Source organism: Pygocentrus nattereri, chromosome 3 (genome assembly GCF_015220715.1).
Source record: "Pygocentrus nattereri isolate fPygNat1 chromosome 3, fPygNat1.pri, whole genome shotgun sequence".
NCBI classification, from domain to species: domain Eukaryota; kingdom Metazoa; phylum Chordata; class Actinopteri; order Characiformes; family Serrasalmidae; genus Pygocentrus; species Pygocentrus nattereri.
In genome coordinates this window covers 24124100-24138854 of record NC_051213.1, presented here as the reverse complement: position 1 = coordinate 24138854, position 14755 = coordinate 24124100, and the positions used below count along the sequence as shown (strand labels likewise).

General features: G+C 42.5%; 1 protein-coding gene across 8 annotated transcripts in view; it reads right to left on the bottom strand.

Annotated features, from left to right (window-relative positions):
- The window catches only part of phactr4b (phosphatase and actin regulator 4b), a 42944-nt gene that overhangs the window by 2012 nt on the left and 26177 nt on the right, over positions 1 to 14755 (bottom strand). For 6 of the 8 annotated variants that reach the window (XM_017724084.2, XM_017724086.2, XM_017724085.2 and 3 more), the window contains 10 exons: positions 14185 to 14355; positions 13228 to 13308; positions 12079 to 12525; positions 8092 to 8502; positions 5682 to 5807; positions 3604 to 4120; positions 2522 to 2859; positions 675 to 855; positions 486 to 541; positions 17 to 78 (listed from right to left, as the gene is read on the bottom strand). In XM_017724084.2, coding sequence (XP_017579573.1) covers positions 17 to 78; positions 486 to 541; positions 675 to 855; positions 2522 to 2859; positions 3604 to 4120; positions 5682 to 5807; positions 8092 to 8502; positions 12079 to 12525; positions 13228 to 13308; positions 14185 to 14355 — 2390 coding nt within the window. The remainder of the gene's footprint in view (positions 1 to 16; positions 79 to 485; positions 542 to 674; positions 856 to 2521; positions 2860 to 3603; positions 4121 to 5681; positions 5808 to 8091; positions 8503 to 12078; positions 12526 to 13227; positions 13309 to 14184; positions 14356 to 14755) is intronic. The other 2 variants (XM_017724081.2, XM_017724087.2) reach the window with 2 other exon arrangements.

Here is a 14755-nt window from a genome sequence, read left to right as displayed (position 1 = left end):
ACGTGTTGAGTTTTACCTTTCTGGTGAGCCTGCGTTTGATTTCCCGAACCTCTGCCTGACGATCTGCTTCATTCTTGGCTGGAGAAAAATTAAAAATGATTTGCAGGGCACAACAACCACCATTGTGAATGCTATTGTATAAATATAGATCTCTGTACACAGAGGGTTACCCAACATGCAAAACCAGAAGTTGTTTCGTTTTGGGCCAAAACATGTGAAGCGAGTCATGGTCTAAAATTTTCTGCACATATTTTCCTTCAGAAGTATTATTATTGATTTTTTTCCTTCAACAATTTTACAATAATTTTATTTGTCCTAAAAAAAAAAAAACAAACAAAATAAAACACGACTTTTCCAGCACTGGTGCTACCTGCTCAGTAAGTTTAAGTACAGCCCTGATGTGTGATTAAAGGGAGACATTTAAGCTTGGCTGTGAAGAGCACACAGCATTAGGCTGGCAAAACGATGATAAGGAAAATGATTACGCTGTAGAATGTTCCTCTGTTCCAACTCCTCAGCAGTGGGCCTCTGGCTCAGTCGTCTACAGACAAGCAGAAGTTATTACTAATTATGTTTCAGATTAGGAAGACATTTTGCCTAATCGCTCTCTTTCAATATACATCAAGGTGTGAATTAGTAATGAATGAGCATACTGAGCGTATGCATGTGTGTACCGTGTGAGTGCTGTGCCAATCTGTGTGCGGATGGCCTCCCACTGCTCCTTGCTCTGCCAGGAAAGGCCTGTGTGCTCCACTCTGGCCTGCCTCTCAGGAGCCTGCCTGTCTGGGGCTGAGGGCCGACTGCTCAGCTTCAGAGCCAAAGTGTCCTTCCTCTTTACTCTGCTGGCCAAAGCACCTGGACAAAATACACAAAGGGACAGGGGGAGAGAGGGAGAGAGGGAGAGAGGGAGGGAGAGAGAGAGAGAGAGAGAGATCCGAGAGAGAGAGAGAGAGAGAGAGAGAGAGAGAGAGAGAGAGAGAGAGAGAGAGAGAGAGAGAGAGAGAGAGAGAGAGAGAGAGAGAGAGAGCGAGGGAGAGAGCGAGATAGAGAGCGCGAGGGAGAGAGCGCGAGGGAGAGCGAGGGAGAGAGCGAGATAGAGAGCGCGAGGGAGAGAGCGAGATAGAGAGCGAGAGAGAGAGCGAGATAGAGAGCGAGAGAGTAAAAAAAAAGCAGAGTCAAAAGCAGGCCCACACAATTATTTCTGAATTTCTCAATCTCTCTCTCTCTCTCTCTCTCTCATCACACACACACATATACGTATGTGTATATATATATATATATATATATATATATATATATATATATATATATATATATATATATATATATATATATATATATATATTATATACACACAGACACAGAAATGAGCCAAAACATTATGGCAGATGAAGCAAATAAAGTTAAATATCTCTTAACAGTGTATGACAAGGTCTGATTCATATTAGATCAGTCGATTCCCTACTGACAGTGGTCCAAGGAGGAACTAACCATGAACCAGCAACAAAATGTTGAGAGCCCAAGACTCATCGATGCACAAGGACAACAAAGGCTATCCTGTCTGGTCCAAACTGACAGAAAAGCTACTGTGAAACTTTCATTAATGATAACTGAATGTGACAACACACAGCGCATCACACCCAGCTGTGTATGGGGCTGTGCTGCCACAGATAAGAATGCCCATGCTAAACTCTGTCTACTGTAGTGCCTACAATGGGCACGCAAGCATATGAACTGGGCTATGGATCAATGGAAAAAGTCACCAGGTCCAATAATTCCTTTTTTTTTTTGGATCCTCCTGTACTCAGTGAACTCACATTAACTCTTAAATCACCCCTGGAGTGCTACTGCACCACATGCCTTAGAGATCTATTTGGCACGTGGCAGAACTAGAGCAAGCACTGCTCACAAGTGGTGTAAAATGCATCATTACATTACAGTGCACTGATATGAAAGTAGTAATTAGTTTAGCAATGTTAGGAATTATAATATTCAGTAAAGCATGCACTCAGTTTTGGGTAAGGGGGGGTGGGGTTTCATACCCGCTTACCAAACACTCACTGAAAGTAATCTACTACTTCCTAGCTAGTGTGGTACTGCTAGCAAAAACAAGCTAAACTAAAAAAGCTTTTGTTCATTATAACTTCAATCCATTAAACTGCATGGTTCACTGTATTCAGGAACTGCAATCAGCGTCCATAGATGGGTCACCGTAACAGGAAATTTCATAGATTTTTCAAAATTTCTATCATATGATAGAAATATATGATAACTTCACTGTAGGAAAAAAAACAACAACTGATTTCTTTCAAATATTAGTGACAGGAACCAGGGAACACGATGTCTACAACTATAATGCAAATACTGCCACCTTGAACCTAAAGAAATAATTATATATATATATATATATATATATATATATATATATATATATATATATATATATATATCTTGTGATAGCTGTTAAAGACTAAGAAAATCTTTGTGAGGTCGGAGGTTTACATCCCTACTGTTCACATACTTGGAGGACTCTCATCCTCTTCATCTTCATCCGATTCATCCTCCTTGTAGAGCACAGGCCCGTCCGAATCGCTCTCCTCAGCATGCTGGTCTTCCTCTCCCTCCTCTCCCTCACTGCTGTCGGGTCCCTCCGGGATCATGCTGACACTCAGTTCTCCCACCAGACACCTGCGGCTGCGTGGCTCCAGCTCTGGCTGAGTCTGAGGGAGAGGCAGGTGTTCAGGAGAAGGCTCGTCTTCCTCCTCTTCCTCATCCTCTTCTTCCTCCTCTTCCTCTTCCTCCTCCTCTTCTTCCTCCTCTTCTTCTTCTTCCTCCTCATCTGAGTAGTCATCTTCACCTCTGAGAAGAGGAAAACAGACAAGTTAGTCAATGGGACACAAAACTTCATCTGTGAAATCACACCAAATTAAATAACAGGCTCAATTTAATCTTAATATGTGGTTTTGTTGACTAGTAAATTGACTAGGCATTAATTTACACTGGCAAGGCTGACAGTCAGTGTACTGCAAACAGTCACATTTGATTCTAATGCAAGTCAACAATTATGCAATCAATAATTATATGTTAGAGAGATGGATGTTAAAGTGTTCCTAGCAAAAGCCACAACAACAAAAGTTAGATAACACATTGATTGAAATGGTGAGTTTACAAACTAAAATAGTTGTTGTGTCCTTTATGGACAAAAGTAACAAACACAACTGATCTATGGTGCTCTATAATGCTCATATGATGTACGTGGTCATTTCAACAGACCGCAATACACTACAGGACACAGTAAGGGGCGGTACTACTATTTTGTTTTATCACACAAGAGGAAAATCACTTTGAGGATGTGAGAGAAAATGGCAGAAAGCAAAGGTGTGATTACTTGATTAGCTAAATAATATCTGAATAACAAAACTGCAAACCAAATGCTGATACCCAATGTTGTTCTGCACACAAAAATGTACCTGGTTTAGCATTAGGAAAAAATGTAACATTTATTTATTCATTTTTAGCACATGAATCCAATGTCAATGTTCTGCAGCCTTGTTTCTAGAACTGTGCTGGCGATAGCACAAGACAGTGGTGCTGGACACTCACACTTTAAGTGGCTGAATGGTGACGGGCAGAGGGCGGACTCCCTGGTATTCTGGAGGTGTCTCAAACAGCAGCGAGTGGGCGCGCTGGGAGCCGTCCGGGTGAGGGAGTGCCGGTCCAGGGCTGGTCAGCGCCCGCTGGATCATGATGTGTAGGGGCACTGGGGCTTGACGGGCAGGTGGCTCCTGCAGTGGGCTTGGGGGGTCAAAATGGACAGGTAGCGGTTGGGGCAAAGGATGGGGATAAGAGTGTTGATGCAGGAGGTGGTGAGTGTGGCCTCGGGGAGGTGAGGGTGGAATGTGCGTTGGTATAGGTGGGGACGGTGGAGGTGGGGGCAGTGGGAAGCCCCCTGGGATGTTGGCTCTGTCCTCAGGTGACAACATTGATGGCAGAGATGAGATGGGCAAGTTGGAATCCTCAGTGTTGCGTTTTGTGACCGGTGTGGTTCTCTTTGGAGGCATGGGCGGAGAAGGTTTGGCTGGTACTAGGTTAGTGCCTCCCGTCATCTGGGCAAATTCAGCTGGAGAAGGAGGGAGGGTAATGAGCCGCTATCAAGCAGAGCTTTACAGCTGTTTTTTTTTTTAACACTCATTTCTACATGTTAAAGTTAAAAGGGATGGGGTGGCATGGAAATTTTCTTTAATGATATCAGTGACCAAAAGTAGTACGGTTTTCTGTATTATTGGTATTTTAACAATAATAAACCTCAAAAAGCAGTAACACATTAGTACACATTAGAATCTTTCATTAGATGTATTGAATATTGGGGATCAACTTTTTATTGACCTTTTTAAAGTGTTTAAAACAAAAATTGGTTTAAAGAAATACAAAATCTTTAACACTGCTACTGGTGTGTGGTCTCCTGGCAAGTGCTTTGGAGGAGGCTACAACAGTAGGCTATTAACTCAAATACTTTTTATTTAAAAATGTGATTGTGTGTTTTATACACCTAATGTAATCATCCTGATTTTACATCATTAAAACCTGTCACCCATCCCATCTTTAGCAACTGTATTACAATATTACATGTCAAGGTTGCCACTTCACCTTGTTTGAATCTTAAAACCATGAGTTTAATTTTCAAAGCCTCCTAACACTGAACCCCAAATAGACTGACTAAGGCCATTTTTAAAAAAAACGATAAACATTTTAAAACACTAACACAGTGTATAATACAACACGAGTAGAAATGCTTAAAAACAAGAATAGAAACTCAATCCTGTAACTGTCACATACTGTACATGTCCATGTGGTTGGAGAAACTTCACATTCAATTGCCATAGACACAAGGCTAAACATGCTCCATGTACTGATAACCTCAGTACAGTTGTCAACACAGAAAGCCACAGCCAGAAATTCTAGCCTTAATACAGTAACAGCATGCGTCTCTTTCAAATATCTGCACAGCTGAACTTAGTGTCAGTAATCGCAATCAAGCAGAGCACTGCATTAAAATAAACAGACCTGAAATCAGATTTAAAACAGAGGTTTTAGATCCTATGCAGCCTAATCTGAGTGACCTATGGCCTTTCAGCATGCAATGCATTAGATTAGACTTATTTGCTGTTTGCTCTAATCTCATTGGAGCAGATGTGTGGATTAGCTGTCACAGTTGCTGTTTCACTGCTTCTGCTCCAGAGCAAATGGAGCACTCCTGCTGTGCTGGCAAGTCTGACAGGGCGACAGGCCTTCTCACAATGCTGCATGCCATTTAATACATACTGTTAACACTGTGGCGCTTACTGCTAATTTTGTGCCATAGACATGCAGCTTAGCAGGAGAGCAGAAAAGAGAGAGAGAGAGAGAGAGAGAGAGAGAGAGAGTGCGAGAGAGAGCAAGAGAGAGCGAGAGAGAACGAGAGAGCAAAACAGTGATAGAGGAACAGGGAGAGAGGTGAAGAAAAATAGACCCAAAAGGAAAATGGGGCACTGTAGCCACTGCATGGTTGTCCAGCATCTCAGCCAGGCTAAGAGCATGCGGTGGCCAAGGTGAGGAAGATGATGCCAGCACACACTGAGCAGACGGACGACATGACAGACGAGGTGGCGCTGCCGTGGCGACAGGCGTGGCCTTGGCGTTACCTGTGCGCACGCCTCCTGCCCGCCGGCACAGGTACACAGGCAGGGACAGGTACACATCATAGTCGCCCTCGCGCTTCCAACAGGACCAGTAGAGGGGAAAGGGGTCACCCCCGTGCAGGGTGGAGGCTGGCAAGGGTAAGAAACCATCCCGAAGGGGTCAAAACACCAGCCACTGGGTACTAACCCACTTGCATATGACCAACAGAGACCTTAACATAAATCTGAAAAGGGCCGTGTGTAAAGACTGTAGCGTAAGTGGTAAAATGTAACGAAGAATTAAGTTACTTTTGACTAAACAAAGCATTTAATTTAAGGAGGTGGCTCACTGTACTGTAATTAGGTTTACAGCAATGAAGGAGCCAAGCACATACTAGTTTATATAAGTGTTATTATTAATCAAGAGCTTGTCACTTGTAAAATCTCCGTTGAAAAGCAAATTCAAAATCCTCTCAAGCTCAATGGATAACACAGGACCATTGTTATCCAGCAGTCCAAATCTCTATACTTGTCCAATATGCTTACACAGCTCTCCTGTTCAAATACTTCACAAAGTGACCTGCAGGAGGCAGTATGGAGACATGTTTGCTCTATATTCAGCAAAGCTTACAATCACCTGGAACAGCTCCTATGCAAGACACAATAAAGCATGCATCAATGGTAAAATCTCTCACTCTGATTGGCATCAGTTGCACAACAATATATTATTCCCAAAAGTTTCAATTAAGTATTATTTGAAAAACATATAGTGAATAGTTCACAGAGAGGTCAAATTCACAAATTTTTCTCCCTACCCCAAATGTAGTCGATCCCCCAAGATGTTCATTGTCTAAAGTTTGATTCTTGAGTTTTGTAGTAGAGCTATGAGGCCAATGTAGATAAAAATCAACAGAAATCTATCCACTGTAATGAAAAATTTGAATGACAGATTTTTCATTGTATCAGCTTTGTTGCTCCAGTGCAAAAATATAAGATCTCAACCACCACTAAACTTGACCAATCGACTATGCTTGGTATAAAGAAGAAAAAATGTCTGCATTTGATTTTTTAATGAGTTCAGGGCAGTTTTGTATGCATCCAGAAAATACCAAGCCAATGCATACTTTCATTCCTTGACAGGAATATATAGTGTATCATCATTTTGTACCAACTTGTCATCACTCAGCAGGCTGCATTTGGTTTGGTAGCAGATGGCACAATCTCTTTAGTCAATTTTTAATCAGACTTGTGCAGCCCTCATGGAACTGAAAAGCTGCATAATAAAAGCTCAGTGAACAGACGCTGAAGCCATACTATAAACTTTAAATGATTGCTGGGAACAAAGAGTTTGTTGCTTTCAATGTACATAATAGTCCACCCTTCTGGACATGGTTAAGAGTATGGTTGTCTGGAGTAATTCATTCCATCCTTTCATAGCAGGACACCTGGAAGAGGTTAATTATCCAGTTATTGTGTTCCTCAGGAAAAAAGGAGAAAGAGTTGACTGCATTATGTAAGGACTCTAACTGGGTCAAACATGGCTTTTCTTTCCTGGGGATAATTTGTAGCAAGTGTCAAATCTAAAAACGATTATAGCGTGAATGAAAACAGCTTTTTCACTGTATTTTTGGATCAAAGAGCATTAACAATCACAGGAACTCTTGCTGAGACTCGAAACTTCCTTAACCTTGGCCATTTATGCAGCCTTTCTGCATGCAGATTGATGCATGTTTTATCTTTTAAAATATATGTTCACAAACTTTTCAAAGACGTGAACGGCAAGCATGTGAGTACACTTGGTAACTGTGTACTGTGTATATTTCGACATATATCATGATGATCATTAACCGTATGAATATATGCCACAACACAAACATTTTAAGCCGAGTCTAAGCTCTGAATATGACAAATATGAGAATTAAGCAAGTGCCCCAAAAAAGCAGGCCTGCCTAAATTATGACATGATCATTTAGGCAGTTCCATCACAAACAAACTAGACATTACATATAATTTGCACATGGAACTCTGAGTATTTTGACGTACATGTGCCACAACTTAGATTACAAACTGGACTTGTGGCTCAAATATGTACAGCACCTCCATAGTGGAAGAAAACACCAAACAGCAACAAAAACACTGCAGCACTGCAGTAAAAAGCTTCCTGCCAAGCCCACAGTCATTAGAGAAAATGCTGCACTAGAACAGAGGGATGCCAGGGAAGAGATGTGCTTGAGACTCATCTCATTAAAGATGCCCTATCACACTTGAAAAGCCTGGAACGCCAGGATGGGGATATGTATAGAGTCTATTGAGGTCTGTGGCTTCTACTGAGAACATTTCCTTTGAAGGCTCTACCTAACAAGCCGTAATGCAGTATGCACAAAATCTGATCTACGCCTTTTGAGGGTCACTCCAGAAAGCAGCAAGCACTCACCCAGCATTGCAGGGTTGGTGGTGCGGTTCACTGGCTTGGGTGGAGGCAGTGGGGGCTGCTTGACCGGCTGGGTTGGGGCCGTGCCCACAGAGGAGGATGAATGTACAGAGGAGGGAGTGTAGAGTGCTCCGCTGGACGCCTGCGTGTTAGCCCCAGCAGACGAAGCAGTCCGTAGGGGCTTGCCAGCTGCACTGGTTGCTGAAGATGGGGGAGAGCTGGAGGAAGCGGAAGAAGAAGAGAAAGAGGTGGCGGGGCTGTGGGCGGGCGTGCGGGGGGAGCCCTCCATGCCAGGCTCTGGAGTGGAGCTCATCAGCCACTTGGGCGGCATAACAGACTGCTTGGGAGGCAACGGTTCTCGCAGAGTGTCCCTCAAAGCTTCTGAGTCCGGAACATAATGACTGCTGTCTGATTCTGTGAAAACACAAACACCATGACAGAATCTGAGGGCTTAAATATTGCAGTAATTGAGAGCAATATACCAATACAAATTCATGAATTTGTCAACTTTTATACTGATATGCCACAAATAAGCTCTGGTACAACTTAAAAAGCATGTTAAGGCTTTCCAGTTTTGCCACTGTGTACTCAGTTACAGTCTGTCGTCCAGTCTGATGGCAAGCACACATATAAACACATTCAGCCATGTATTGGTTTCCTCTCACACTGCCTGCATCACTACCTCTCTCCTTTGGCTGTATCAGGCGATGTCACAGTCTCTGGACCTGTTCCTTGCATTAAGCTGCTTCTCAGCTGCTACTTGTAAGAATGACTTAAAATATTCAACAAACTCTGTGTCTGGGAGTCTCAGACGTAAGCAACAGTGTACAGGACACACGTATAAGACAAACTACTTGCAAAATCTGGGCATGAAACAACATTTAGCACCATTTTGCTTAGCCAAGAGAAGCTGCTATGTGCTTACATGGGCCTTTTATCTAGTTAGGTTTAGGGTTAGAAGACAATACTGACATTTATATACAATATATAATATAAACTAAAAAAATAACAAATTTTGAACATCACAACAGCAATTTATTTCCCAATTATAATGATATATTTTGGAAATTTCACAATGGTTTTATTTGATTTCACTTCAAAAAAAAAAAAAAAAAAACCACTGACCAGACAAATATGACTTGAGCATTGATTCTTTCAGCATCTGTATACACAATAAACAGACACCAGGAGACCAAGACACATTTTTGTGCTTCTACAGTATTTCACAAAAGTGAGTACACCCCTCACATTTCTGCAAATATTTTATTATATTTTTTCATGGAACTACACTGTAGAAATTAAACTTGGATATAACTTAAACTAGTCAATGTACAGCTTGTACAGCAGTATAGATTTACTATCCATTAATGTCTAAATAGCTGGCAACACAAGTGAGTACACCTCACAGTGAACATGTCCGAATTGTGCACAAAGTGTCAATATTTTGTGTGATCACCATTATTATCTAGCACTGCCTTAACCCTCTTGGGCATGGAATTCACCAGAATTGCCCAGGTTGCTACTGGAATCCTCTTCCACTCCTCCTTGATGACATCACGGAGCTGGAGGATGTTAAGACACCTTGCGCTCCTCCGTCCACTTGAGGATGTCCCACAGGTACTTTAGGTCCAGGGTTTAGGTCTGGAGACATACTTGGCCAGTCCATCACCTTTACCTTCAGCAAGACAGTTGTCATCTTGGAGGTGTGTTTGGGATTGTTATCGAGTTGGAAAACGTCTGCGTGGTGCTGTTTCCAAAGGGAGGGGACCATGCTCTGCTTCAGAATGTCACAGTACATGCTGGAATTCATGTTTCCCCTCAATGAACTGCAGCTCCCCAGTGCCGGCAGCACTCACTCAGCTCCAGGGCGCCACCACACATGTTGGAGACCATCTGAGCCAAACAAGCTTATCTTGGTCTCGTCAGACCATAGGACATGGTTCCAGTAATCCAGAATCTTTGACTGGTCATCTTCAGCAAACTGTTTCCGGGCTTCAGAAGTGGCTTCCTTCTGGGATGACAGCCATGCAGACCAAATTGATGCACCGCGTGGTGTATGGTCTGAGTACTGACAGCCTGACCTCCCACTTCTTCACCCTCTGCAGCAATGCTGGCAACACTCATGCATCTATTTTCTGAAGCCAACACCTGGATATGACGCTGAACACGTGGATTCAACTTCTTTGGTCAACCCTGGTGAGGCCTGTCTGGAGTGGAACCTGTTCTGGAAAACCACTATATGACCTTGGACATCGTGCTATAGCTCAATTTCAGGGTGCAATCTTCTTACAGCCTAGGTCATATCTTTGTGGAGAGCAACAATTCTATTTCTCACATCCTCAGAGAGTTCTTTGCCATGAGATGCCATGTTGAATATCCATACTCAAAACACAGAATTTAACAGCCCTGCTCCCCATTCACACCTGGAAGCTTGTAACTCTAACGAGTCACATGACATCAGGAAGAGACAATGACACAATTGGGCACAATTTGAACATGTTTACTGGGAGGTGTGCTCACTTGTGTTGCCAGCTATTTAGACATTAATGACTGTGCGTTGAGTTATTTTCAGAGGACAGTAAATCTATACTGCTATACAAGCTCAACACTGACTACTTTAAGTTAGATCCATGTTTAATTTCTACAGTGTTGTCCCATGAAAAGATATAATAAAATATTTGCAGAAATGTGAGGGGTGTATTCACTTTTGTGAGATACTGTAGAAGCACAAATATCTGGTGTCTTGGTCTCCTGGTGTCTGTTTATTGTGTATACAGATACTGAAAGAATCAATGCTCAAGTCATATTTGTCTGGTCAGTGGTTTTTTTTTTTTTTAAAGTGAAATCAAATCAACCCATTGTGAAATTTGATAAAGTGAGCATCAATGTGTTTGATACAGATGATTTGTCAACTCCAGATATATGTATCATGATGCACTGATGCATTTTTACATGTGTAGTTTTTAGTGTTTACCCTGGAAGTTATTCATCTTGAATTTCAGTGACGTGATAACCAATAAAGAATTTCCTTAATGATGAAATCAAAGTCACAGTCATCAGCATCAAACACAAAAATCTAAGCTCTTCTCATCCATCCTGAGAGGATGTTTAAGCTGTGTTGCTGAGTTGTGTTATCATTCCCATGCCGCTCGTCTGTGTGCTTTTCTTAATCAGCTCATCAGCCGCCACGGGAGATAAACAGGCTGCCATAATTACCTCCCTCTGTCTCTATCCCTCGCCCCCTCCCCCTTAGTCCTTCTCCATTCTTCAAAGCTGATGTTTTAAGCTCAGGGTTATTTACAGCTGCTTTATCACACCAAGACACAGACAGCAGAAGGGAGTGGGTCAGAACAGTAAAGAAGAGAGCCAGCCACAGGCAAGAGAGGAGATGAAATGAAACAAAATTTAAACTCTTTTACCAGCCCTTGCTTTCCTTGATTAATAGCTAAGGTCAATATTGAAGTACTGACAACTATTTAAACTCATAATGGATAATTAGTCCTGGTGGAGCAGTGAATTTATGCCCAATGGAGGTTTGTGGCTAAAAGGAAAGTGCTTGTTCTAAAGAGGTTTAAGTTGAATCGACAGCAGCGTGTTAATTAGGAGGGAAAGAGAATAAAGCTGCGCTGTCCCTCCCCTGTTCCTAAATAAGAATCTTAGCTGGAGCAGGACCCAGGGGAGCACAGCTGCCCTCCTCTCCAGCAAGGCCAGGAGAGGAGGAGGAAGCGCTGAAGAAAACGTGTGCAACTGCAGGTGAGTGGGGCCAAAGGCTGCAGAGATCAGTTCTTTCCCTATTCTGAAGTTTACCACATACAAGATGCCAGAAGCAGATTAACAAAATTATGCTAATGCTTTAACAGAAAGCAATCTTCAGTTGCATTAGATTTCACCTCATACTGTTAGATACAAATAAGCAATTTGCGAGTTTGTTAGCTGATATCAGATGTAGTAAATTAATTAAATGACATTCTATAAAATCAGCCGACTCACCTCGTCTTCCTCTGCCCTCCTCAGTTGAAGAGTGGCGGGGGAGGGTGGGTTTCCACTCTGGTTCGGGGCGTGTCCTTCGGCAGTCCTCAGATGGGGCTTTGATCAGGCCAGGTCTTTTCTCGTCTGCTCTGCCTCCACGGCGGTTCTCGTCCATCTGCCAAGCCAGGTTGGTTTTCCATTCCTCCCCGCCAGATCGGCCACCTCTCCTAGCCTCATCATGGCTGGTGGGTCGAATGCCCAACATGCCACGACGCTCGCCGTCAGAGGGGACACGACCCCTGCGCTCCTCAATCTGGGGCAGCCAGGCCTGGTTTACTCTGAGGTCTGGCTCAGCCCGGGACCGAATGGGCTCAAGCCCTCGACTCCCACTTCCGCTGCTGCCTCCTACAGGCAGAGTGTGGCCATTTTTCACATAGGGTAGCTTTGGGCCATGAGCTTCATCTACTTCTGTCACAACAAATGAAGAATACAAAGATACACACATATAAAAGGTAAAGATGATGAACTTTTCAAAGAACATCCAGGATTAATTAACAGTTGCATCTTGCAATATCATCACTATACATATATACATACATATCATGGAGGGCTTCAAAAAGACTTCAGATAGATATCAAGACTGTTCTTTTAAAATCAGGTTAGAGAAAAGTGGAGAAGGCTTTTGAAGCTACAAATCAGCCAGAGGCAGTGAACAAGAGCTGGTTTGCATGTTTCAGAACACCTCTCAGAAAAATGGGCCTCCACAGCACACAGTGCATGACTTTCAAAGCTTTTTGCTGCAGGGCACAATTTGCTCCACTTTTCACAAGTCAAGAAAAACGGCATGTCATTTTCCTCTCAAAATATGAAGTTAAATTGTCAAAAAAGCACCAAATTGAATTTTCTTCCTTCATTCGTCTCAAAATCTGCTGAATTTATCTCCTACCCTCCAGGCTAGTGAGTGTATAGGGAGAGCTGTGATTGTTATAACCTTACTACAGAGTATGTTTGGAGGACATTGCTGGACAGCAGGTGAACGGATGTATAGGATGTAACTCACATCAAGGGACATCACATATACATTTTGTTCATCTACATGAATCACTTAACATGCACAAAGCATAGAGAACAAATACATATACAGAGCAGACAGCACACAGGCTTTCCTACCATTCTCAGGAAGCTCTTTTAGCACTCCCTGCTCTATCAGCTCCTGTCTTGGCCTTCTCATCGACATCTTTCTTTCCAGAACTGTGGGGAAAATTTAGCACATGACCATCTAACTACAAACTTTGAGCTACTACTGAGATTATAGTTGTGAGGAAAAGTTCGTAAACCATACAAACCATAACAGTTTAAGGGATTGTTTGGGAAAAAACACAGCACTGCTTACCAACACCAACTTCACCCCAACAACTTCTGGGGAATGTCTGTGTATACATGCCACATGAACAACGTCTGAGGGTGTTTTCAGTATTTGCTGAGAAAGCTGCAGCAAATATTGATTGAGCGGCTGCTCCTAACCTCAACCTACATTGTGAGCAGACACATTCACTTGTGAGGTAGTGAGGTAATGTCTCAGAGAAGCGTGCTGGTGAAAGTGTGTTCCTGACATGGTTTGGTACTTCTTATTACAAGTTTAACAAAATCACTCTTTAACGGTCCAAAATTACTTTTAAATGATAAATGCTGTGTTAAGTTAGTTTATGGACGAATGTTACTGAGGCCCATTATTGTTTTTTAGGCTGGGCATGGACTACAAAACAAAAGTGCAGAACATCTTACGAGACAAATATGACTTATTTTTGTGCTTTTTAAAGCCATGTACAGCTCATTTTCTGATATCTATATCACCCAACCTGTATTACAGTGGATGAAACCTAAAAGGGATTCCTGACAACTGTCAACTGGCTCCAGCCTAGGAGCCATTCAGGCAAAACTCCAGATAATTCCAAATGGTTCACAAACCTTTTCTCACAATTCTAACTCAATGATATAGAATCACCATAGGTTAATCAGTAGGCAAAGTCAGACAAGGTCAAGTTATATGAACAATTTAGCTTTCATAACTTTAAAGAAACGTAGGCTGTCATATGGCAAAAATAAATAAATAAATAAAATAAACACCTTCTGATGTTTCCTTAAACTTCTCACTGCTTTTCTTCTTCCTCCATTTCCAGGGTTTGAAAATCTTGCCCAGGGTAGAGAACTTGCCCTTGCGCTTGGGTGGGGGAGTGCCTTCCCCTGTATTGCCGCCCTCACTCCCTGTGGTATTGTGCTGGTGGTCGCCTTCATCATCTGGAAGGAAAGTGGGGGAGCAGAGTTAAGGCCTGGATGACAAAAACAGGCAGGGCTTTTGGTTAAATGGAACGGAGTATTGTAGATCAATGGTTCTAACTGGAGTTGTAAGAATGCATTTAAACCAATTCTGTAAAACGTGCTCACATCATGGAAGACTGCACATCTCAGTCACACACAATAAGACAAACGTCTTCAGACACATGAATGACTAATGAGCAGCTGTACTCACCAATGTAAACGTGATCTTCCCTACACACATTGAAACAACACGTGATGTGCAGATTCACTGCGTTTTAAATACAGAGTAGCTAAGGCTCATAAGAATGACTGTTGCTTTAAACTCTTCAGCACTGTGTTTCCTGGCAGATAAAGCTGAAGGCAAACAGACCCCTGCACA